The sequence below is a fragment of the Pseudopodoces humilis genome, chromosome 16, assembly GCF_049639895.1.
Source record: "Pseudopodoces humilis isolate 2021_Gansu_Grassland_sample_001 chromosome 16, ASM4963989v1, whole genome shotgun sequence".
Lineage (NCBI taxonomy): Eukaryota > Metazoa > Chordata > Aves > Passeriformes > Paridae > Pseudopodoces > Pseudopodoces humilis.
This window is the reverse complement of record NC_142215.1, coordinates 17,065,804-17,088,598: the sequence shown is the minus strand read 5'-3', so window position 1 is coordinate 17,088,598 and position 22,795 is coordinate 17,065,804. Positions and strand designations below refer to the sequence as shown.

The 22,795-nt window shown below is 41.9% G+C and overlaps 1 protein-coding gene across 3 annotated transcripts; it reads right to left on the bottom strand.

Moving 5' to 3' along the window:
• Positions 1–814: 814 nt before the first annotated feature.
• Positions 815–21,665, bottom strand: IREB2 (iron responsive element binding protein 2). 3 transcript variants are annotated; one of them, XM_014251199.2, is made up of 22 exons: positions 21,517–21,665; positions 20,816–20,905; positions 17,605–17,770; positions 16,355–16,492; positions 14,066–14,287; positions 12,443–12,512; positions 11,252–11,438; positions 10,554–10,693; positions 10,005–10,176; positions 8,828–8,928; positions 8,257–8,373; positions 7,008–7,167; positions 6,058–6,193; positions 5,398–5,482; positions 4,606–4,762; positions 4,200–4,324; positions 3,796–3,900; positions 3,378–3,520; positions 2,765–2,912; positions 2,553–2,675; positions 1,832–2,017; positions 815–1,226 (listed from the first exon to the last, which is right to left on the bottom strand). In XM_014251199.2, exons 1-22 carry the CDS (start codon positions 21,533–21,535, stop codon positions 1,116–1,118), a joined length of 2,901 nt encoding a protein of 966 aa, XP_014106674.2. In that variant the 5' UTR covers positions 21,536–21,665; the 3' UTR covers positions 815–1,115. The 3 variants fall into 3 exon arrangements, with proteins under 3 accessions (XP_014106674.2, XP_005521463.2, XP_087919085.1); XM_005521406.3 differs by lacking the exon at positions 14,066–14,287; XM_088062959.1 differs by lacking the exons at positions 20,816–20,905; positions 21,517–21,665 and adding an exon at positions 20,718–20,788.
• Between the last annotated feature and the right edge of the window lie 1,130 nt (positions 21,666–22,795).

The following is a 22,795-nucleotide window of genomic DNA, read 5'->3' as shown; positions in this document are numbered from 1 at the left end:
AACTTGGGCTTTACCCTCAGTGGGCTAACAATTCCAGCCACAGCTACTGCAGTGTGGTGAGAGACAGAGGTTTGTCCAGTGCTCTGGGCTCCTTCTCAGAAGGGGACACTCTGTAAGAGCTGGGAGCTGCCAGCATGTAAGAAAGCACTCAAAGGCAATGTGGCCACCTGACTCTTGAACATCTAACAAGTGTAACGTATTAGACATAGGTTGTATTTAAAGCAGAGGAATTTAAACAGCCCTAGCAAATGTTTTAAAAGGTTTTTAAAGGTTAAAACATCATGAGGAGGTACTTTGATGATATTGCAGAGAGCACAATAAAAACAGATGTCACAAATGACAAAGTGCATCCCTTGAAGCAGAAGTGACAAACTTCAACTGAAGGGTATGAAGAAACATGGCTTAGCCTGCATGAATGAAACTGGGAAATATGTTTTTAAATGCAGAAATGTTTCTCATATTTCTAAGCACACAGTATTTCACATATTTCACAGTTTGAGCAGTTTAAATCTGGATCCAGATGAAATATAATCCCATAAAGGTAAGGAAATCATCATCTGTGATACAGGATACCATGGGCCTCATGTGGACTGCTTTTTATTCAACCCATAACCCAAAGAAATTGAAAACTCAGTATCTTTTCTAAGCTCTGGATGAGGAAAAAAAAAAGAAAAAAAGCTGTATGGCCTTTAAGATTCCATGCCATCTGCTACTCTTAAACCAACAAACAGCAGTACACAGATTTACAGGTCCAAAAACTGAGTGGAAACAACTGCAGAAAATCTTCTTACATAATAATCTTCAGCACAATCAGTTTCAATTTCGCATAGTTTATTTACAAAATGGTCTGATAAAACATCCCCTCCATACTTACAGCTCTCTCGTCACAATACACATGTTGATTTTAGCAATGTTTAATAGCACCATTAGAATATTATTTAAAATCAGAAAGGATCTTGTTGCAGTTACAATGATTCACAATCTTTTACATCCATGGACGAAGTAACTTTGAGCACACTAGGACTGTTTGCAGTTCCACAGTACAGATTCCTGGGCTCACACAAGGCATTTGCTGAGTTAGCAGTTATGCAGGGTACCCAGAGAGTCAGTAGCTACTATAAGAATCTTCGAGCTACAAAGTTTAGACTTCCACCATTCTTGTATAAAGTTATCTCCATATTGTTTTCAAACAAGGCAATCACGCTGAATACTTTTCCAGTGCTTGTCTTCAAAAGAAAAGCAAAAAAGAGAAACCAATTAAGCTTTGCTTTCACTCCCCCTTGCTTATTTCTCAGTCAACATTCTAACCCCAGTTTTGTTGAATACAAGTGAATTCAACCCTCTGACATGTCTGTACAGCCCCAAGCCTGCTGGGGCCAGATAGAAGGCAGGCTTGTTGTAGCACAGTTCAAAATGCAGCTGGGAGCACATCAGGGGCCTGTAGGTAACCAAAGAACACCATGTCCCTAATATGGCATAGACTGTTATGGGCTTGTTTACAGAGCATGGAGAGCTGAAGCCTCTCTCAAATCCTCACAACTATGTGAGACAAACTCAATTCTATCCTAAGACTGAGCCCATGAGGGGCAAAATACTACTCAGAATTATCAAGAACATCAGGCTGCATACAAAGTTGTGTACAAAGAACATGTGTGTATGTACTTTGGGAAAGTCCCAACAGCCATGACAAACTTCAGGCAGGACTATAAACTATAACCTTCCAAGAGAATTAAGTTTTGTCTTTTCTTGCTTTGCTTCCTATCAAAAGAATTGTTTTTTTTCCTCTGCATCAGAACATTCAACTGAGAAATGAAAAATATTGCAAAGATACCTTAATATCCAAAGTCATTCTGGGTGACAGGTCTGGAGGGAACAATATAGAAAACTGCTCTCTGCCAGTGAGTCCCAAAGTACTTGGATTTTCCCCAGGACGAAACTGAAGTGGAGCGATGCCAATTCCAATCAGCTGACTCCTATGAACCTTCTCATAGCTCTCAGCTAGGACAGCTTTAACACCCTGCAAAAATACAAGCAGAGTGTAACACAGAAGTAACACAGAAGTAACCTTCAAACACCAATTATGTCTAACATCTTGCAATTCAAACTCAAGAGTAGAGAGAGTGCTTTGCACAGAGTCCTTTAAGTACCCTGGTAACATCTTTTAGCTTCCCAGCTAGATGGAAGCAAACAAGCCAGAGCAGGCCCATGCAGTGTGAAATGGAGTTTGTTACAGACAGGGACCATGCTGGACTTAACAGGACATGAATCAATGGCAGACTTGGAATATATTCTCAATATTAGTGGAAACTAGTCTCCAACAATGAGATACGGAATACCTCATGGAGTTCAAACAGAGATCAGCATAGACAAATGCCTAATTTGTCTCAAAGTCTGGTATACAAGACAGTAAATTACATAATGAGGAAGTTCAGATCTATCCTGACTAGTGATTCTCTCCCATGAATATTCTAATGAAGAAATTATACAATGTGTTTTTAGGTATTTTCAGAAAAAAACAAAACCACTCCCAAACCCAAACAAACCAGCAGTACCAGTAAAAAAGGCCCTTTTGCAGCCCAGTCTCTTGAGCTACCCAGTCCATACTTCTTTCCTGCTAGAATTATTACAGGAATGCCTTCCTTCTGGTACAGCTCCGCTGCTTCAAACACATCTAGCTGTGGAATGACAAAGTGACACATTTTGAGTGAGTTCTAAATCTACACTCCCCACTCCAGAGTAGCTGTGCAAACAGATTTATTCCTACCGTTTGTCCTGATGGGAAGTGAACGGTTTTAGGAGCTGGCTTTCCAATGAACTTATTCAGAAGCTTGATATTTGCAAAGGTACCTCTTGTCATTACAGCATCATTACCTCTCCGAGCCCCATAAGAGTTGAATTCACGAGGTGTGAGTCTGGAATAAAGAACCAATTGAAAGAAATCTGTTAAAGATGATCTGATTTAAAAGGATGTTATGATTTTTTTTTATAATTATTGCAGCATATCTAAGTCTTCAGTGGAAGATGTAAAGAACTAGACCTCCAATAAATGTAATTATTATAAATCATGAACAACATGTTCATGCTAGGTTATTCATGAGGAAAGCTGCAATTTTAAATTAATTTTCTACAGTTTTGTTATGAAGTGCTGCAAGCAGTGCGGTACTTACAGAAGAATTATGGGGAGACTGGACTGCTCTAAGAAACAACCCACCTTACTAATCCTCTTACCATTACCATCACATCTATTAACATGGATTAATTATTTTGCTTTTCCACATGTAGTCTCCCCTTTCTGCAGACAGGCATTTCTAGAGGAAGGTGACAGTGCTGATGAATTTCTCAGCAGGTGAGCAGTCCTGTGGCACAGCAGAGCTCACCCTTTGCTGGTCAGGTACTTGGCAGCAGCACTGCTCCTCGCAATGCTTCCAGCAGGGGAAATATGATCCGTGGTGACAGAGTCCCCCAGGAACAGCAACACGTGAGCATTCTCAACTGCTTGTGGTGGAACTGCTTCTTTGGCCTGACAGGGTGGGGGCAGAAACAACAAAAAAAAGGAACAAAAAGAACATTAAACGTTTTCTTCCAGGATCTAGAGATACAAAACATATCTGCAGTATAGGAAGGCACCTGGATGGGCAGGCCCACTCATTCCAGAGACAAAAACAATATTTCATAGACTGAGAAATATTAGTGATAATTAAATTTGTTGGTTCAACATTGAAGCGTTTCTGTAATAGCTATTTCTTTACTTAAATGCAATGCATATAATCTAGTGGATAGATCCACTGTACTTACAAGTTTATCAAAAAAGGAAGGACATCTAATATAAGTAGATTTTAAATCCCAGGGAAATAAAGTTGACTCTGGTGCTTCCAGTAAATTCCATCGTTTGTTTCCTTTCTACAAGGAAGAAAATTAATCAAAAAGAACAGAAGTTAATTTATTGTATTTTTACACTCAAAAACTGAAGACATACTGGTGATTTTATTAATTGCTGTTATTTAGTAAATAATTTTCTATTACACATTACATCACTGGGTATTATTTAGGAATCACTTTTAAATACAAGTACCCATCTCAGTTAAGCCCTCCATTACAATAACAAAAATAAATGGCAAACCAATCACATTCAACTGCAAGATATTATAAAGCTACAATGAAATGCAACCTTTAAATTATGTAGAACAGTCCACTCTTACCTCCATCTTTTCTTTCAATTCCTTAAACATGGATGATATCACACACTCTTCCTCCACTGTGTGAAGTTCTTGCCGGGTGGGCCAAATATCTCGTAAATAAATACTTTTGCCATTAAAGCCAGTGCCTGAGTAAGATTTTAAACACAACATTAGTTTGGAAGAATAAAGTATTAGACTTGAGATCTGTATTAGAATATAGATGTGTATATATTCAGGCCTGCAGAGATGGTACCAGACAGGCAAAGAATTTGATCAGTTAAGTGAATGCTTTGCTTTAGTCATGAGCAAACCAAATATGGTTCTGCTTTCTCTTCAAATATATTGATTCTGGGCACTGAAATCAAGTGCAGAAATCTGTGCCCATGTGCACCAGCTGCAGAAACAGAAGCTGTAGGAAAACACTCACCCAAAGGCTCCATGTCAAAATCTATCCGCACAGTGCCCGCGATGGCGTAGGCCACGACCAGTGGAGGGGACGCCAGGTAGTTGGCACGAACACAGTCACACAGGCGGCCCTCAAAGTTCTTTGTGCCAGACAATACCCCACAGGCAATGATATCACCCTGAAAGGCAGACCCAGACATACTGGTCCAGTAGTTTGGGGTTTTTCAACAGCTTATTCTATTCCTGTTGACTTAAGTGAAATGTGCTTTTAGCATTCCACTTAAGTATTTACTCTAACGCTACAAGTGAAAAACATCTTGCTCTCTCTCACTACCCTTCACATTTTCCCTTTTGAGCCTCTGATGTGCTCTCCTGTCACTTCAGTCAACTCCTCTCCTGCCATTTATTTCTTTTATTTTTCTTCTGCTTCAGAGGAGAAAAAAGCTGTAGTTGTTAGACACAGCTGGTTAAAATTATTCAAGCTCATAGGTCTTTAAAACCCTCCTCTTCACTTATGATACAAAATCTACACATTGCAGCCTCTGCAAGATTAGATCATATGTATTTATCTTATAATTTTTAACTGTATTATACAAATACTACTTATCACATTTATTTTACATAGCAATGAACTGGCATGGTCTCATTCTAACATGCAAATAACGCTGTTAGCATAACAAGCAAACATGATGTTAGCATCATGCTAAGTCCAAACCAAAAATGAAGTGTATTTTGCATGGATTACTGTATTTCTTGATTTCTTGACTGGGTGAGAAATAGATTTCTGTGTTCAACAAGCCAGCCAGAGCTTTACCTGTTTGATTGCATTCCTGATGGCTTCTGGCAAAGGGGCCATGTTCCCAACACAGGTGGAACATCCATAACCAACAACCTCAAACCTATAAGGGAAAAAACAATCAAGTTATGCATGGTCACAAGCAATTTGCCAACGTAACTGCTTTTTCTTTTATTAACAATATATTTTGTCCCTCGACAGTTAAGACTTTTTAGAAAATTAGAATTTAGAAAATTTAGAAAGCAGATACTACATGTCACTGATGCAAACAACAGCTAGGGACTGTTTCATAGGGACTGAACATATTCTCTTACTGCTACAGAGCATCCAAAAACATAATAAACCCTTGACAGCAGCAATGATATGAGAAGACTAATACAGACTGTCCTGACAAATTTGCATTCAGTTTCCATTTTTAAAATACATCATCAAGTACATCCTGTCCTGCAAATCACTTAAAATTAAGTAATTTGTGACTGGAAAAACAGTTCTGATGTATTAGAGCTACACATCATAAATTTTGACGTGCGGATTACAATGAAGCAGAATAATTTTAAGTCAACAAGTAAATAAAATGGCAATATATTAAATTAGGCATTAGCCAACCCCAAGTGAACAGCAATCCTATTTATCAGCCTGTACAACCTGCCCAAACTCACCCCGGGAGCCAGGTCTTACCCAAGCTTGCTGAGGTATGGCAATACTCCACTGGAACTGAGGTAATGTGTAACCATGCCACTGCCAGGTGATAAACTTGTTCTGATGTAGGGCTTCACCATGAGGCCAGCCTCAACAGCTTTTTTGGCCAGGAGTCCTACCAAACAAAAAAGAAAAAAGGACACAGATTATGATTTGTATATCCCTTCATAGGAGATCTGTATGCTTCTACCTTAGTTAAATCAAGCATAAGAAAACCCAGAGGATTAGACAACTTTCAGTTTATTAAACTATTCAAGCAATCACTGGCCTGAATCAGGTTTCTTAATGCACAACAATACCATGCATGGTTTTATTCCCATTCCTGGAATGTGGACACCCATTTTACTTTCTCTATGACAAATCTCTTTCCCATGTTCTAGCTCACAGTGCCAATCCATTCAGTCTCCAGAGACAGCCCACACAGCCCTAAGGGGAAGCTCATCTTGGCCACAGAGGATGTTAAAAAGAGGAGAGCAAAGTCTGACAGATGAGCTGTTCCAGCAAAACCACGTGCAGCTTGTGAAGGTGTGGCAGACACCCCTGAAGCACTGACAGAATAACTGCTCAGCAGACAGAGTTTCTGTCCTGGCTGTGGCATCACAGCTCATCATCCAGGACATGCTGGAAGCTAAGGTTCACCTCCTGCATCAGCTGTGCCACTGTGTGCATCCACCTGACAGGAGCCCTAGAACTGCTTACCTTCTGTCATACTACTAAATGTAAAGATTTTATAATTACTCTCCTTAATACTGTGTTATGGGACAAACTTAGATTGTATTACGGAAAAGCAACTTTCCCTATATAACCTCCAGAAGCTACAAGCTAAGGCTACAAGTCTGCAGTTTCAAACCTGTGAAGAGAACCTACAAAGGTGAAGGTGAGGGCTGTGAAGCATGGGAGCACCATTGAGATGTCTGGTCCCAACATACCTGCAGCAAGCATGACAGATGGATTGCAATTGTTTGTGCAGCTGATGACTGCAGCAATGACAACGCAGCCATGGGACAGCTTGTATTCATTTCCTTCATATTGAACAGGCACAACGTCATTCTGCTTCTCAGCTGCAATCTGAAAGCCTTTAACACCAGACTGGATGACAAAAATACATGTTAGCAGTTGTTACAGTACAGAAAAGATGACATTACAGCAAGACCAAGTGAACACTGGCTTTGAAATAATACTCAGCTGTGCCACTAGGAACCCTTACATGATTTTAAAAGCAGCCCTCAATTCATGTCCCTGTCTGTACACTGGTCTCAGCCTTCTTCCTTCACAACTGCTTTAACTTTGCAACAACTGTGAACAAAGGTCAGTCTGTGTGTGGCTGTTCCACAACTATCTTCCTTTATACATGGAAGAACATTCCCTTAAGAATACATGTCTAATCTACACAACACTTGTTCCTGAATTAGAAGCATGTCCAAGATTTTAATTGCAAGAGGGTAACTAAACCAGAGTAGGTCAATTGGCATTTTCCACTTCAGCACTCAAACATCCTCCAGAGGTTCCTGTCAACCTCACCCTTTGTCTTTCACCATCAGCTACAATCTGTCTCTAGCACAACTGAATCACAGTACCACAAGCCTCATTATAAGCTGTTTCTAATACTGCTGACAGTCTTGAACCTGAACGATAAATGAAATTAAAATGAAGGTACATTCCTATATTAGGTGCACTCTCCAGATACCTGTGGATATCCCTAACCAAAACCAGCACCTTCTGAGTAAAAACATTCACTCTGTGAATTAAGCTGTAAGCAAAAATCATTTGCTAATGCAAGAACTCAGAACATGCAGCTACAAATCTTGGTAGTCTTTCCTCAACCCCTTTAAGGTATGATGAGTTTTCTTAGGGTAAATTCTGTTTTGGAAATTAAGTAATGCACAACTGTCTAAAAAAAGCCTGAAGAAGTGAAAATGTTTGCTAGACTCATACTATGGACTACCTAAAGTTCTTTCTCCCTAGCAATCTAAACTGTGAAATGAAGGACTTTGGGAAGATCATGTTCCTGCCAAACACACCAATGATTTACTCTTGGGATGCCTGTCAAGCAAGAACGGTCAAGCAGTTGTGTAGCAATAAGGAGGGTTCAGCAGGTATGCAAGGAACAGGTAACGTAACATTTATTCATGTGAATGATAGGAAATACCTTCTGAAGCGACCATCAGCAATACAAACCTTTTCATTTAAGCAGGCTTGGAAGTCACTTTTCATGTTATTAACAGCCACTCTATCTTGGGATCTCTTGGGGCCACTGACATATGGAATTATAGAACTTAGACTGACTTGCACTACCTAAGGAACCAAGAAACAGAAAGTGCAGGCATTACCAACCCAGCCCAGCAGTGCATGGAATATATTCCTGAGACACCCAGGAATTCTTGTTCCAAATTTCAATGTTCTCAGACATCTAGAACTCTGGGATTCCATTTTCAACACCACTCACTATAAAATTTATATTTATATACTCACTATTCCTCTTATTCTAAATGTTTTAACATTATCCCTAACTTTTCTACCATTCACAGTCCTTGGGATGACTGGAATTCAGTATCTGTATTGACATAATGTTACCATTCTTCCCTTCTTATCTCCACTCCCTCTGTTTTACAAACTCTGCTTTCTCAAAACTGTGTGTTAATAAAAACAACGTTGCTGAAAGCAATGTAAATTACAGTGGGAGATGAGACTGTGAAATAATCCACAGTTATTTTACGAGAATCAAACAAACAACTCCTTTCAAGCATACCTGGGAATACTCAGGCTCTCTGGAAGAACTCTCATAATCTCTAAATAACTTCACAGCTTTAAGATATGCTTCAGTGACTTCAAGCTTGGCCTTATCAAAACCTAAAGAAGGTAATTTCAAACATGAGAAAAGTCATATTAAAGACATAAATAAAACAAATCACACAACTTTCAGACACTTAGATTGTTTTAAGTGTAACATTCAAAGTACTTTTTTCAAGTACACCACTTCTATATCCCAATGACACACAAATTAAAACATTTATAAATTATTACATTTTTTTCTAAATTAGCTTCAATTATCTTCTTATGTCAAGGAACAAAATAAGCTATTCCAGCTCTAGCAGTGGTAACTCTAAATTGACAGTTGTGTCCCTGAAGTCTATCAGGCTTTTTTCTCTGTTAGGGCTTCCTTGTTTAATACAGACCCTGTGCTTAGCTGACAACAGGCAGTACTGATGGCTACTCTTCCCACTCACCTGCTCTGAACTGATCAGACAAAAATGTTTGCTACTGAAATCATTTAACTCTTATTTGAAGGCGAGGATTTCAGTCTCAGAAAGTCTCATTCATGAATGAGCTTTTTTTGGCATCTGTCACCCTGTGGTTTTCTGTTTGCAGTAGCTCGATAAGGAATTGACATCCTCCTTGTTTACCTTGAGATGCAAGTGAAATCATTCACTTCAAAGGGAAACATAAACCACTTGGAAAAATCAGAGACATGGTCAGATATGTTCTGCAGTTTCCCTTATTTCTAGTAATCAATTTAAATTTTGATGTAGTAAAGAATCTCCAGGTGGTTATGGGATTCATTTTAAACCAAGAAGACTTTCATTCCATATATATTTCAAAATGAGTGAAAACTTCCTTAGTATTTTTATAGGCTTACATATGCTTCCAAAAACCAGGACTCTGGATGTTGAAAAGCAGTATCATGTTTGTAAATCAGGCATTAGACAAATGGACCAGACTGGACACAAACCTCAAGCACAAGTCTAATTACACGTTAAATCCATATCAGAACTCTGCAGAAAAGCACCATACAATAATTAAGGAGCTTTAAGCAAAAACTCAATAATTTTTGGATTACATTGGGTTTTTCTGCAGAGCAAAAAACATGTATTACCACAACTGAAAAACACAATTACAATGAATCCCTGCTTTACTTTAATATTTACCTGCATGCTTTAAGTGCTTCAATGTCACATTATCAACAGGGAAAAAACTCAGAATAGCACCATATTCAGGACACATATTTGCTATTGTGGTTCGGTCTGCTATGGACAGTTGGGAAACACCACTCCCAAAAAACTCAACAAATTTTCCAGCGACATCAGCTTGTCTAAGATGCTGTTGGAAAGAACACACAATACCTGGTATATGAAAGGGAACAGTGCAAGCTGCTTTTGTCACAATTCACAAGTCATGAGCATTTAAAATAAAAAGTTGAAACCCTAAGGCCTATGTTTGAAAAAAAAATTATGAATTATTATTAGTTGAAGAGGATCTATAAGCAAACCACTATAGAGGGGAAAGAAAAAAACCCCACTACTTCAAAGGCCTAGCAAACAAAAATGGTTAGAGATTATTTGTACCTTTCTGCACTGCCATGATTAAAGGTATACTAAAAACTGAATTTAATTCCCTGAATTTAATTCATTTCTCAAACACCACTGGCAGTACTTGCACAAATCTCTATTTTGTTTGAAATGGCACTGAACTCTTACCTTTGTAATGCTGAGAACAATATCTATAGATGTGGCAAAAGGGCTGACTGTGCCTGTCAGCTCACAGCCCACCACTTCAGGCAGGGTGAGGGTGAGCGGCATTCCCAGCATCACCGCTTCCGTCTCAATGCCCCCGACGCCTGCAGGGAGAGTGGGACACGGCTTGTCACACCTTCACCAACCTACACTCCATGTGTTCAGGTCCAAAAACATAATAAACCCCTAAGCCTAAACACTCATGACAATAAACATATTGCTGCTTTTCTCTCACAAATGAAGGGCATCACTCCATTTCCAACAGATACAGCAAGAAACGTAAAAGTTCCATTAAATATTTGCACATCAAAAACAAAATCAAGCAAGACTATTGCTCAAGTTAGACATCACAGTCAACTAGAAAATATTTTATATCTAAAACTGATTTTCTGTGAGAAAATAAATCACACAAATTTCTGCTGTGGAAACAGCACTTAAATTTGAGAATCAGCTGGTTTTTGGTTGTCTTCTCTTTAAATTACAAAGAGTGGTTTCTCAAGAGAAATAAATGTTATTCAAGATTACCTGTACACAAAAAAATTCAGAACAATAATTCAAGACAGTCTATTATGCTTGAGATACAAACATCCAGTGGGAAGAAGTATTTTTTAGTGAAGCTTTAGTTGCCTTTCCAAGAGCAATGAAGGTCTGAGCATACTTACCCCAGCCCAAGATACCCAAGCCATTTACCATGGTTGTGTGTGAGTCTGTGCCAACCACACTATCGGGATGCAGGAAATCTTTCACATCGTCAAAAACCACTCGGGACAAATATTCCAAGTTCACTTGGTGCGCCATTCCAGTCTCGGGTGGAATTATGGAAACATTCTCAAAAACTTTTGAACTCCACTGTAATTTTTCCAAAAGGAGAATAAAAGAGTTGGATTTTTTTCAAAGCTATATTCAATTCTTAGAACATAACTAGAAAGACAAAACAAAGCCACAATAAGAGTCCTTGCTATTTACGCAAGTGGCTTTTGTCCCTCTGTCAAACAGAGGTGTGTGATTTCCTTGGCTACATTCTTAATCATCAACAAAAGCTTTCACTCAATTCCTCTGAAGGCTGAATCAGTAATTCACGCCTACCTTTCAAAAGCCAGGCTGCAGAAATGTCTTTCAGTTCACACAACTGATTACAAGCCCACCTAAGACTGCTATTTCAGACAACAGAACCTAAGCACTTGTATCTATAACAGAATTTACAGCATAATTGAATTTGGGTTTGACACCTCAGGGTGAAATTGCTTGCAGACTCAGGATGGTACATTTAATAGAGCTGACATGGAAACCTGTAACAAGATTCAGCCTGGCCACTTTCCTCTTTAATAATGTAAAAGCTAATTTGCAGCTTTCAGAATGAAACCTCTAGTCTACATCCATGAAAAGAGTTTTAGATCATTGCAGTGAATTCCTAAACCACGTGAAAACAGAGGATAAGGATCAAAGAGGAATGTTGCAGAGCTTGCCCAGCAGCAGAGGAGCTGATGTTCACTACAGGACTTCAGCTGCCCAGTTTGAGCAACCATGTCTGATCACTGGTCTCCACTCAACACTTCCACCTTCAGGAACCTTTGTTAACCCCATTATGGATAAATGGCCCTTTCAGCCAGAAACTTACTGTGACCTAAGGCACTCGGCTCATGAAAGGCACTAAAACCACTAATGCTTCATAAATCCCCACTGACAAGAACCAAATCAAACTTTTTCAAGTTAGAAAGCAGATTTTCTGTTCTTGTTTAAAATCTAACACTTCCAAATGATTACACTTAATTTTTCATCTAAACCTGAATATTCATAGACAAATTATTCTTTAAAAAGACCAAACCACAAAGCCTGCAGGTACACAGACATACCTTAAAAAACTGAAGCCTCTCTCTATTTCTGCCAAATTCCATTTCTTGATTTTTCAATACTGTTTCAGGCCTAGGAAGAAAACAAGTTTACAAGTACTGTCATAATTTATTTCAAATTACAGAAGAACAAGTTGTAATTTTAGTTTGTTTGATGAAAGACTTATTTAAGCCTTCAGGACTCTTTGGAGAGGTTTATTAGAACAAAGTTAATTGCTTCCCTGCAGCAAGCTTTCTGTTAACAGTGAGAAATAGCTGATTTCATATGTGCTGTGTATGAGAACCTGCTTATTCTAGGTATGGTTTGCCTGAAGTGTGATCTCAAAAATACATTATCAGATCTATTCCAAGCATGTGCTGCAATACACAGAAGCTTTTTTACCCCCATCAGCTGATTCACACGCTGCACATCTCAAAACTCCATACATTAAAAAAACAAGATGTACACTATTTCAATTGTAACTATCCTCCATTTTTGTTTCCTCCAAGCCACAAGTTTTTCTTCACAAGTACTCATCAGTACAGCCTCATAAAATGAACTATCCTTTCTTAGTATGTGTTATTTATTAAGATACTGATATTTGTTGTAACAGAGTAATCCATAATTTAAGAGGAATAACCTCTGCCTTGAGCAGCTGAACAAGGAAGGGAACACACTTGCTTAGTACCAGGAAGGAAGTCCTCAATTTTTAGAAGTGTATTTTACAGTCAGGACACTTCCCTTTCTTCTCTGCAGCAGGGTTAGCAGCTCTCCTGCTGCTTCACCAAGCCCCAAGGGACAGTCATTCTTCACAAATACCACTGCTGGTGTGCTGCCAGAACACCAGTATTACTGAAAACATCACTCATTCTGCATTCCTACACCTGTACTGAACAGGAACATTTCCACATCCATAACGCTACCACAGCACTCCACACAGTATCACTGTGGGATACAGATCTGACCAGCATGGGCAGATAGGGATCTCAACAGTCCATCTGACAGAGACAGCAGCTGAAGGAGGAGGATTATGCATAATTGGCATAGATGGAACAGTGCAGAATGACCTGTTAATAACACAGAAACCTGGGAGAGGCACAGACATGAGGCTCCGCTGGGCTACTACACAGGCAGGGTATTTACTGAATTTTAACTCAGTTACAGGTGGACTGTGAGATCCTGTACAGGCTGGGGGATGATGTATTCTTTAAGAACAAGAGACACCCAAAAAGTTATTACAAAAATCTACAAGTTGCTTTTAGAAATAAATTAATGCTTCATTGAGTTATTCACTCAGGCTTTCTTTGCAAGAGACAGAGAATTGCTCCTATGCTTAGTTGTTGTAAAGAAATAAGAGAAGGACTAATATTTAATTTAAAAGCCACAGCCATAAGCCAATAGGTGGCCATCTGCAGTGTGTTCAGTAAAGCTCTTCTTGTAAAAAAGAAAAATTTATTGTAGACTAATTCTTACCTGCTACATCCGACCTACTTCTAGATACTGAAACAACTTTTCTATGGCATAGGTGAAAACTACAGATGGATGTTTAAAAAAAAAAATTTAAAAAATCACATTTCCCTGAGCTGTCACAGGCAGTGCTCCACAACACAAAGGTACAACACAATTTAGCAAAGGAGCTTTCATACTCAGGCACCGGCTGCAGGTGGAAGGGGCAGAGGATGGGGGTGTTCTCGATCTGCGCAGAGAAGGGTCCTGAGCTGCGGCCGGCTTCCCCCGCACCGCACGAGCCCCGGCAGCCGCTGTGGCCCCGGCACGGGGGCGGCTTCCGCAGCGGTGGCTTCAGCGGGGACAGCCTGGCCAGCGGCTTCTGCTCACCCCCACCGGGGTTGGGAGCGTTCTGGATTGCACTGCAACATCAAACACAGTGTTCATTGAGACACCAGCAGTCTGCTTCTTCGTGCACACACCCCGTCCCCACCCCCTGCCCCACCTTGGGTTTTTTTGCAATCCCTTCAACAGATTATAAAGCAGTATCTGAAAAAATAGAGTTACTTTATTCCAACCCTGTTGCAAAGTAAACTACCGCTGCATAAGCTTGATTAAGTAATGTAGTGTGCTAAGAAGTGAACAGAACTCGATTCTCTGAAAGATTAACACCAAACAACTCCTTCCATTTGTTCACAACAGACCAGAAATCTTTATAAACATCACTGCAAAGGCTGAACTCAGAGTTTTAAACTTGGAAGATGTGGGTAGAGTCTCATCCAAATGGCAGACTGAACTTGTTTTTGTAAACAATGCTGCACATGTTCTGTTAAAACCACAGAGGAATGACTGCTGGCAAAGCTTTCTCAAGGAAAGAAAAAAACAATCAAATAACTTGATCATAATTAGGCTTTTTATACAAATTCTCAAAGGTGCAGATAAATTATAGACACTATTCAAGCCAGTCAGAAGTAAGAGAGAAGACTTTTTTTTTTTTTTATATGAAGTCCATATAGCACACTACCCTCTATTTGTGTAGCATTCAGTCTCTGTAGGAGAGCAAAGAAAGCTTATTGCGAAAAATGAATGATTTTCACCTCTCTCCATAATTATTAAATCACAAAATTGCAATTAAAACCACTGCTTTCTTCTGCCTCACTAACACAGCCAGATCCTCAGTTATCCAAGTGCAGGGTATTGCCTGGCCTCAGAGGGTACCTTGTCTAAATCCCACTGCAACCCAGTAGGCTGTGACCCACAGATGGGAGCTCTATAAAAGCAGCACAAACCACCCTGCAGTGAAGGGTTTCTTATCACAGGCCAGCAGCTGCTGAGCCCCCACAGCTTTCCAAAAGGTTGCTCCAGAGGCTGGATTTATCATTACAAAGCAGCATGTGGAGACCCCTTGCCAACACCTGGTCTGCCTGATAATTTTAGGCTGGCCTAATTGCAAAGGAATCAGTTGTCCCTCCAGACACAGGCATGGACAGAGCACACAACAGACACGACACATATGCAGCACAACAGATCATCTGCAGCTTCTTGCTCTTCTAACACTCAGCAAACTGAAATCCTGTGAGTATTTGGAAGGTTGACAGAAATGACTCATGCATCCATGTCCTTTGACCACAGGCTTTTTCCCCATGAACTTTTAAAATTTCCAAAGAGCCTGAGCAGTTTATGCAATTATGCATGGGTTTTGGAAGGCTCCACAATTGAGAAGCAGGGGAGAAGGCAAAGGGAAGCTACATTATTTAGTATTTATTTCAGCAAAGACTAAACAAAAGCTTCAAGTTTTTTTGTCTTCTACAAAAGCTCCAAGTTTTTTGTCTTCTGTTTCTAGCAAAGGCAGCCCCAGGCTGTATCCATCACATCACTGTCTGTCTGATAAGGAAAACCATGCTAGTAGCTTTCCAGTCCCCTTACTTTTCCAGACTTTTCCCAAGTACATCTCTCTCTGAAAATACCCACAGCCTCATTTATCTGGTGTTAAATCAAAGCCCATCAAAATCCCAGACCAGTCACAAGCCATGGGCTGCAATGAGAGTCTTTCAAAACGTCCAGTAGAATTGCAGGCCCCTTCCCTGGAGTTGTGTGTGACAAGGCAACCATGTTGAGAAACAAAGTTCTGTTTAACTTGAACAATAAAATCAGAGGAAAGCAAAATAACTAATGCTCTCTGTCTCATTCTCTTGAGACATGTTATTTTCTGGAAACCATGCCAGATCCCATTATTTCAGCAAAATCTTGCCCAGAATTTTGATTATCAGACAGCTTCACCCATAAGGCCTCACAAACATTCCTTCTCTCCCTCAAGAGTGCTTATCCATTTTTATCCAGCCCTTTTTCAGATACCACCACGTCTTGTTTTAGGGATCCACACCTGCCAAATGATTAGATGGGATAGTAGCTAGACCTGAATGAATCCACACTTCAGTGTCAGACAAAAATGTTTGGCTTGTAAAAATAATAAAAAAAAGGTACATTACCATTTGCTGAAATCAATCTGCAGAGAATGGTCAACAGTGAGATCAGTTGGGCAGGCAGGATTGACTTTCACCGGATCTCCTCCAGCATTTCTCACAGCTTCCCTCATGGCAGCAAAATCCACCATTGCTGGAATTCCCCTGACGGACGGAAAAACAAAATAGTAAAACATCATGAGACATTAACTCACTGAAATGCACAAACTTCTTTTTAATTTTATTTAAATCTAGAAGGAGCTCTATCCTATTTCAGAAAATATACCTGTTATTCTCTATTTCTAAAGTAGCTGGAGTTGGTACACCCTCCCAACGAGCAACAGCTTGTCTGAAGGCAAAGTACCAAACAAGAACATGGGACCATCTCAAAGATAACCACACTTCTCTTGTGTCTTGCTTTACTTCTCAAGTCTGATGGTACTTCAGCACAGAAGGGATCTTTAGATACTCCTTACCTTTACAACAGAATCTTGCTATGCAAGCAAAGCTCATGCTATACATTTAACACCTTAGCATGTATCATTTGTCTAACAGAGCCATTTCTGAAGTTTGTAGCATTTCACAATATTCATATTGCTGTACAAAATAGACAGAGGCAATGTTTATAGAACACAGTACTACGTAAATCTTATCGGCTTTGCCTGCTAAACAAATGTTACTGCATTTTTATTATCATCGTAATTCCTTTTTTTAATGATCTCACTTCTTAATAAATATATAGAGTCAGCAAGACAGCTTAAATTGAATATTTGCAAATTGATGAAGGGCTGCCCTTTTACCTATGCCATAGTAAAATCACAAAGAAGTTAACATCCTAAGAGGCTGCTTTTTCAATATATGTATTATTCATGGATTTGACTGGATTACTCAATGTGGAGTAAGCAATATCTAATCTTCAATTATCTCAAGGAAGAGCTATCAGTGACAGTGTGAACTCTCAACTGTCTGGCTACAGCCAAAACATCACCACTTCCACTTGTATTCTGGTTCTTATCCTGTATTCTTTGAAGGCCAGCAGTTTCAGCCTTGCCAACTTGCCCCAAAGCCAGAGTACCCTACAGAAACAACTCCTACCCTCACATCATATGGAATTATCATGAGGAATCTACGGCACAGCAGAGGCAGTGCACAGGTTTCCACCCGGGTATCAAGAGGGGAGGTGTAATTTATTCTCACACCAAAGAATGGAACACAAAGTCGCTGAGTTTGCACAGGTTTTTTGGGGGTTTTGCACACACACACACACACACTCTTACGTGAAGTCTTGAAGAACAACTCTGGCAGGACAGAAGGGCACTTCAACATAGTTCTGTTTTGTTTTCCAGTCCAAGATGTTCATAGCATCCGTTTCTTTCACTAAAAAGCCATCGCAGTTACGGACACTGGACTCAAACAACACTCGGATGGAGTAAGGCAGAGTATCTGAGGTGAGGAAAGGAACAGACCCCGTGAGTGCAGCACTTGCATCTTACAGAGTATTTTAAAATTACAGTCTCACATTTCTAAGGAATTCCACTTTTCTAGGGTTTGGAAGGATGAGAGCTTCAGGAGCCTGTTTTTCCAGTTGCCTTTGGGTTTGATCTTCCCTACACAATATGGAACAGAGAACTGCACAATGTACACATTGATGGATTACCCTATGGGATTTTCATGGGAGATCCCAATGGCTTGGCCACACCATTCTGACAGTACATAAGGTATATTATGTGGGCAGGGGAGAAATGCAAGGAATATAGACCTGGGATTATTGATCAGACAGATCAAAAGCAACAACTACTGGAATACTGAAAACCATTTTAACTGTAAATTTTGCCATTCCATTACTCAAGAGATAAAGCCAAAGCAACCAATGCCAAAATATTATTTTCAATAAGCAGTGATACAAAGACCAGAAACTATTCTGTCATGTGCCCCTTTTAAGATTAACACGCTTCATAAAATATAAAGAACATTTCATTAAATAAAACTTGAGTTAGTTTGCTACCGATATGAATCAAGCAGCAGTTTCCTTCGCAGAAAAAAAAAGGGAAATGGAAATGAGAATGAAATAAGAGGGAAGAGAAAAAAAAACCCAATGTCACTATTCACTGCAAACAAAATAACCACTAAAGAAAAGAAAAATCAAGATTGATTGTCATTTCTCCCCAAATCTCATTATTTTCGGCATCATTTAAGCAGGCAAACAGCTTCATAAAAACATGAGAAATCCTAAAAAAGTTAGCTGGCGGAAGGTGAAACAATTAAGTTCAGGCTTTAATTAAAAAAAGTTTGGCTGTCTCAACCTAATCCAGTGGTTTGTTCACAAACTATTAATACAGAACCTGCTGATTCTGTTCTCACCATGTCTTTCTGAGATAATATCCACTGTTATCTAGTTAGATAAGTCACTATTTTGAGTTTGAGTTAATTTGAGTATGAAGATGTCATCCCATAAGTCTCCTGAATCTTCATGCCACCACTCCCTCAATTTAAAAGCCAGGTTCCCAGAGAAGAACTTGTTTGCTTTCTTGTGGGTTACAAATCTCACTGTCCCAGGGGCAGCTCAGCACCAGCTCTGGAGGAGCAGCTGCTTCTCTCCATGAGACACCAGCAGTTCCTCTCTTCAACACCATGTGCAGTTTGGGCCTTCCAGGATACAGGACAGCTCCAGAAATGAGATCACATCCAGCACAGGGCCCTCTAGGAGGCTCTGGGACTGCTGTGCCTGGCACATAGGACCTGCAGGGAGAGCTGGTGACCAGGCTGCAGTGCCTAGCACCTCCCAGGGACTGCAGCCAAGGGGAGCCCTGACTTAGCAGCAGTTCCCATGAAAGCACAGGAGGAGGGTGCAGGAAGGGACACTGGGACTGGGCACAAAGGAAAAGCAGCTCAAAGGGGCACAGTTAAGCACAGGAACATGGAACCTCTGTCCTCCCAGACTAGCACAGCTTAACCATGGAAGACTCCCCATATCAGCTCCAGCATCTGCAAGAGCCTGATCTAGATCTCCACATGTCCTCTCTGCCCTAAATCCTTTTGAACTCTTCTCATTTCCCCCATAAGTCTTAAAACACTAGAAAACTGGCAACTAAATCAATTAACATTTACATTAGTAATCTGATTAATATTAACTGACAATTAGTGTCAAATTACAGCCAGAAGCCCCAGGGCAGAGGGCAAACAGGTAAACCTCAAACTGTTCTAGCAACAAATGCAATGAGCAATTCCAGATGCTGGATTTGCTACCAGTGCTGCCCCACACTGTGTCTAGATGTTATTTAGTATTTTGGTACCTTGAAGTTAATATGAGGCTTCCAACTTCTGCACAGAAGTTTCTATTGGAAGACAAAGACCCTCTTAGTGCAGTCTGTTTAGACTCCTGAGAATATCTTCAGGAATACCCATTGCTGCTGCAAGCTTCATGGTACATTTTAACAGAAAGTTGTATATTGTTGTTTTATTTCCACTCCTGTCATGAGGCTTTTCACAAAACTGCTGGGAACTGCCTGGTTTTGTTACTAACACAGCACTGCTGCTCTCTGGACCAAGCCACCAGCAGAAGTACTGTTTCCTCCATGTGTGCTTATCTGAAAGATAGATTTTGTTACTACAAGCAGGGGAAATGTGCAAGAGCACACAGCTGCTGCACAAAGTTTCAGCAGACACTGTACCCCCCTCTCTCTTCTCTTTAAACAACATGGAGTTAATAACTGTGGTCAAATATGGGTTTAAAGTGAAATGTCCACTGATATGTTTTTTATTCAAGAAGTGTATCACAAATTCTGTGAATACTGAAGAATTCAGACCTTGCAAAACTGAAAAATAGCCCAAAAGCCTTTACTAAGTAGCCCATGTAAGTATTTCAGTTTAACATGAAGACAAAGGGAGAGGAAAACACCAGCATGCTTTGATTACCTGCAAGACTAAAGCCTGCTCCAGCTGGCACTAAGCAAAGCTCCCTCCCACCACACGTGCAACACTCTGAAAGGCACTTGGACAGAGACCCAATGAAGGTCTCTCTGGCACAGACAGCCACTGCATACTAATGACAAGCTGAGATTAAGCAACAGCACCACAAAACCTCACTCTGCAGCAGGAGCCATGTTCTAGCAGTCACCCACTATGTGAGGCTGCTGGGGAGGAGAAAGCAGAACACCATGAAGCTGTACAAAACTAGAGTAAAAGCTGTATTTATTCTTGAAGCACTAAATAGGAGTTCTTTATCACTTAATTTTTATTCTAAAAGTGTAATTCTTCTGATTTGGAATACTGTTGAAAACTGCAGAAACACCTGTACTGTGTCTCTTACTAAAAAAAACCCTGCAAGTAGTACCCCTGCCAACTCCATAAAGCACTAAGAAATTGGGATATGATCAGCTTCCAAACACACCCATTAGGCATTCCCAGCTGCATCTCCTGCCAGCACAGGGCACCAGTGGTGCAGTTTGCTGATGGAACCACCCTGATCACCCCCAGAGAGCATCGTACCATACTTGGCACCTCCGAGCTTAGACACGTTGTAAAACTTTTTCTCTGGATGGCCTTCCAAAGCTTCAATGGCGGGCTGGTAAGGGCTTCCTGCGGGACAAAACAAACAGTTACAGCCACAATAAAACGGGTCGTTCCAGCACTGACTGAGGACTCACAAAAGAGATTTTATTTCTGATTCTGCCAGAACTAACGTTCATTTAAACTGTAAGTATATGCAATATGGGAAGGTTTCTAAATGGACTGAGACTCTTCGCGATGTAGATGTGTGACTAAGGAGAATTTGAAAAGCATCACTAACAGTAGGTCCATACAGGTCAGTGCAGGTCGCCAGCACAGCCTGAACATTGCTGACCTTTGTTGTCTCAGTTTGCCATCTACACACAGGATAACACACCACAGCAGCGCCGATAAAAGACACGGCTTTTAATACAGCAGGAAGCACAAAGCACTGACTGCCAAGCCAACGTCAAGGGAACCAGACACAAAAATAAACCTCGCAGCAGCCATTAGTTGCTCGGAATAAATAACCTCCGGGAGCGAGCAGACAGCGGGGCGGGGACGGGGCCGCTCTCCCCCCCCGGAGAGATCCCCGCGGCCTGGCACAGCGCCGTTCGGCAGCGCGGAGGGCGAGGCGTTGTCCCGGGCCGCGGTGTCCCGGGGGGCGGCGCGGCCCCGTCCCCATCCCCGCAGTGACCGACCTGTCCTGGGAGGGTCCATCGCCGGCGACCATGTCAGCGAGAGGAAGCGGGCCGGGGGGCGCCGGCGGGCCGGCAGCTCTCGCGAGACTGCGCCCCGCGCTCCGCCCCCGCGCCGGGCTCCGCTCTCGCGAGACTCCTCCCGGCGCCCCGCCCCGCTGTCGCAGGACGCGCCGCTCTCGCTAGACTGTGCACTTCGCCCGGGAGGAAAGGGCACGAGATCGCGCGAGGCTTCGAAGAGAGGGCGGAGGTAGCGAGGACTGGTAGTCCCTGCTCTCGCGATAACAATGACGAGCGCGCGGGCAGAGCTGCCGGTCAGCACGCGCCGGGGGCGTGCTGAGGGGTGGAGCCATATCGGGGCGGGGCCTGCTGAGGGCGGGGCCTGCTGGGGGCGGGGCCGTGCTTGGACGGGGCCTGCCGGGGGTGGGGCTGCACAGGAGAGGGGTCCGGGCTGCGCGGTGGCGCCGCCTGGTGGCGTGGCGGGGTCGCACGCTCGGGGGGGCGGCTCCGGCCGGGCCGGGCGGTGCTGCCGAGGCCGGGCGGTGCTCCCGGGGTCCCGCTTGACCCATCCCGCAGCTCAGGAGCCCCGCAGCGCAGCACTGCGTGCGAGGCTGACGGGTGCAATGGGCCCTAAAGAACTTAAGCTCCTATTTCAAGCTCCATCCCACCTGACGTTGGGGCATACACAGCCTCCCTGGACAGCCTGGTCCAGTTCCTCTCCACTCTCACAGTAAAGAATGTCTCCCTAATATCTCATGTAAATTTTCCCCTTTCATTTTGTACCCGTTCTCCCTTGTCCTATCACCATAGTTCCTGTCCATCTTCCCTGTAGGACCCTTTCAGGTACTGGAACCTGAACATTCCAGAGCGTTGTGATCTCTCCACACACAGCCTTCTCTTTCCCAGGCTGGATGGCCCCAGCTTTCCCAGCCTGTCTTCATAGCAGAGCCCCTGTGGCCTCCTCAGGAGCTGCTCCCACAGTTCCAGCCCTGTCCGCAGCCCGGCACTGAGGACAGCCGCTGCTGTGGGCAGCCACAGGCGCAGCAGCAGCGCCTGGAACACAACACAGCTCATGGTGGTCCCTCCTGCCACTGCTCCGATGGCAAAAGGTGGCCCTTAAGGAAATAAACATGTGCTAGAAAATCTGTCCCAGGGCAGGCCATTAGAAGTCTCCATGAGCTGTGTCCTAGTGCAGGGCATGAACATCACCACAGCCCACACTGAGCAGAAAAGAAAGGTGTGTGCTCAGTGTTCTGCCCTACAGCTGGCTCTTGCTCTAAGT

What these genes read in the sequence shown, in the direction of transcription:
- IREB2 (XM_014251199.2), bottom strand. An exon ending in CACCTGCAGCCGGTGCCTGA is followed by an intron (nt 12,513 to 14,065) that starts GTATGAAAGCTC and finishes TTTTCTTCCTAG; the next exon opens with GCCTGAAACAGTATTGAAAA. An exon ending in AATTGAAAGAAAAGATGGAG is followed by an intron (nt 3,901 to 4,199) that starts GTAAGAGTGGAC and finishes TCTTCCTTGTAG; the next exon opens with AAAGGAAACAAACGATGGAA.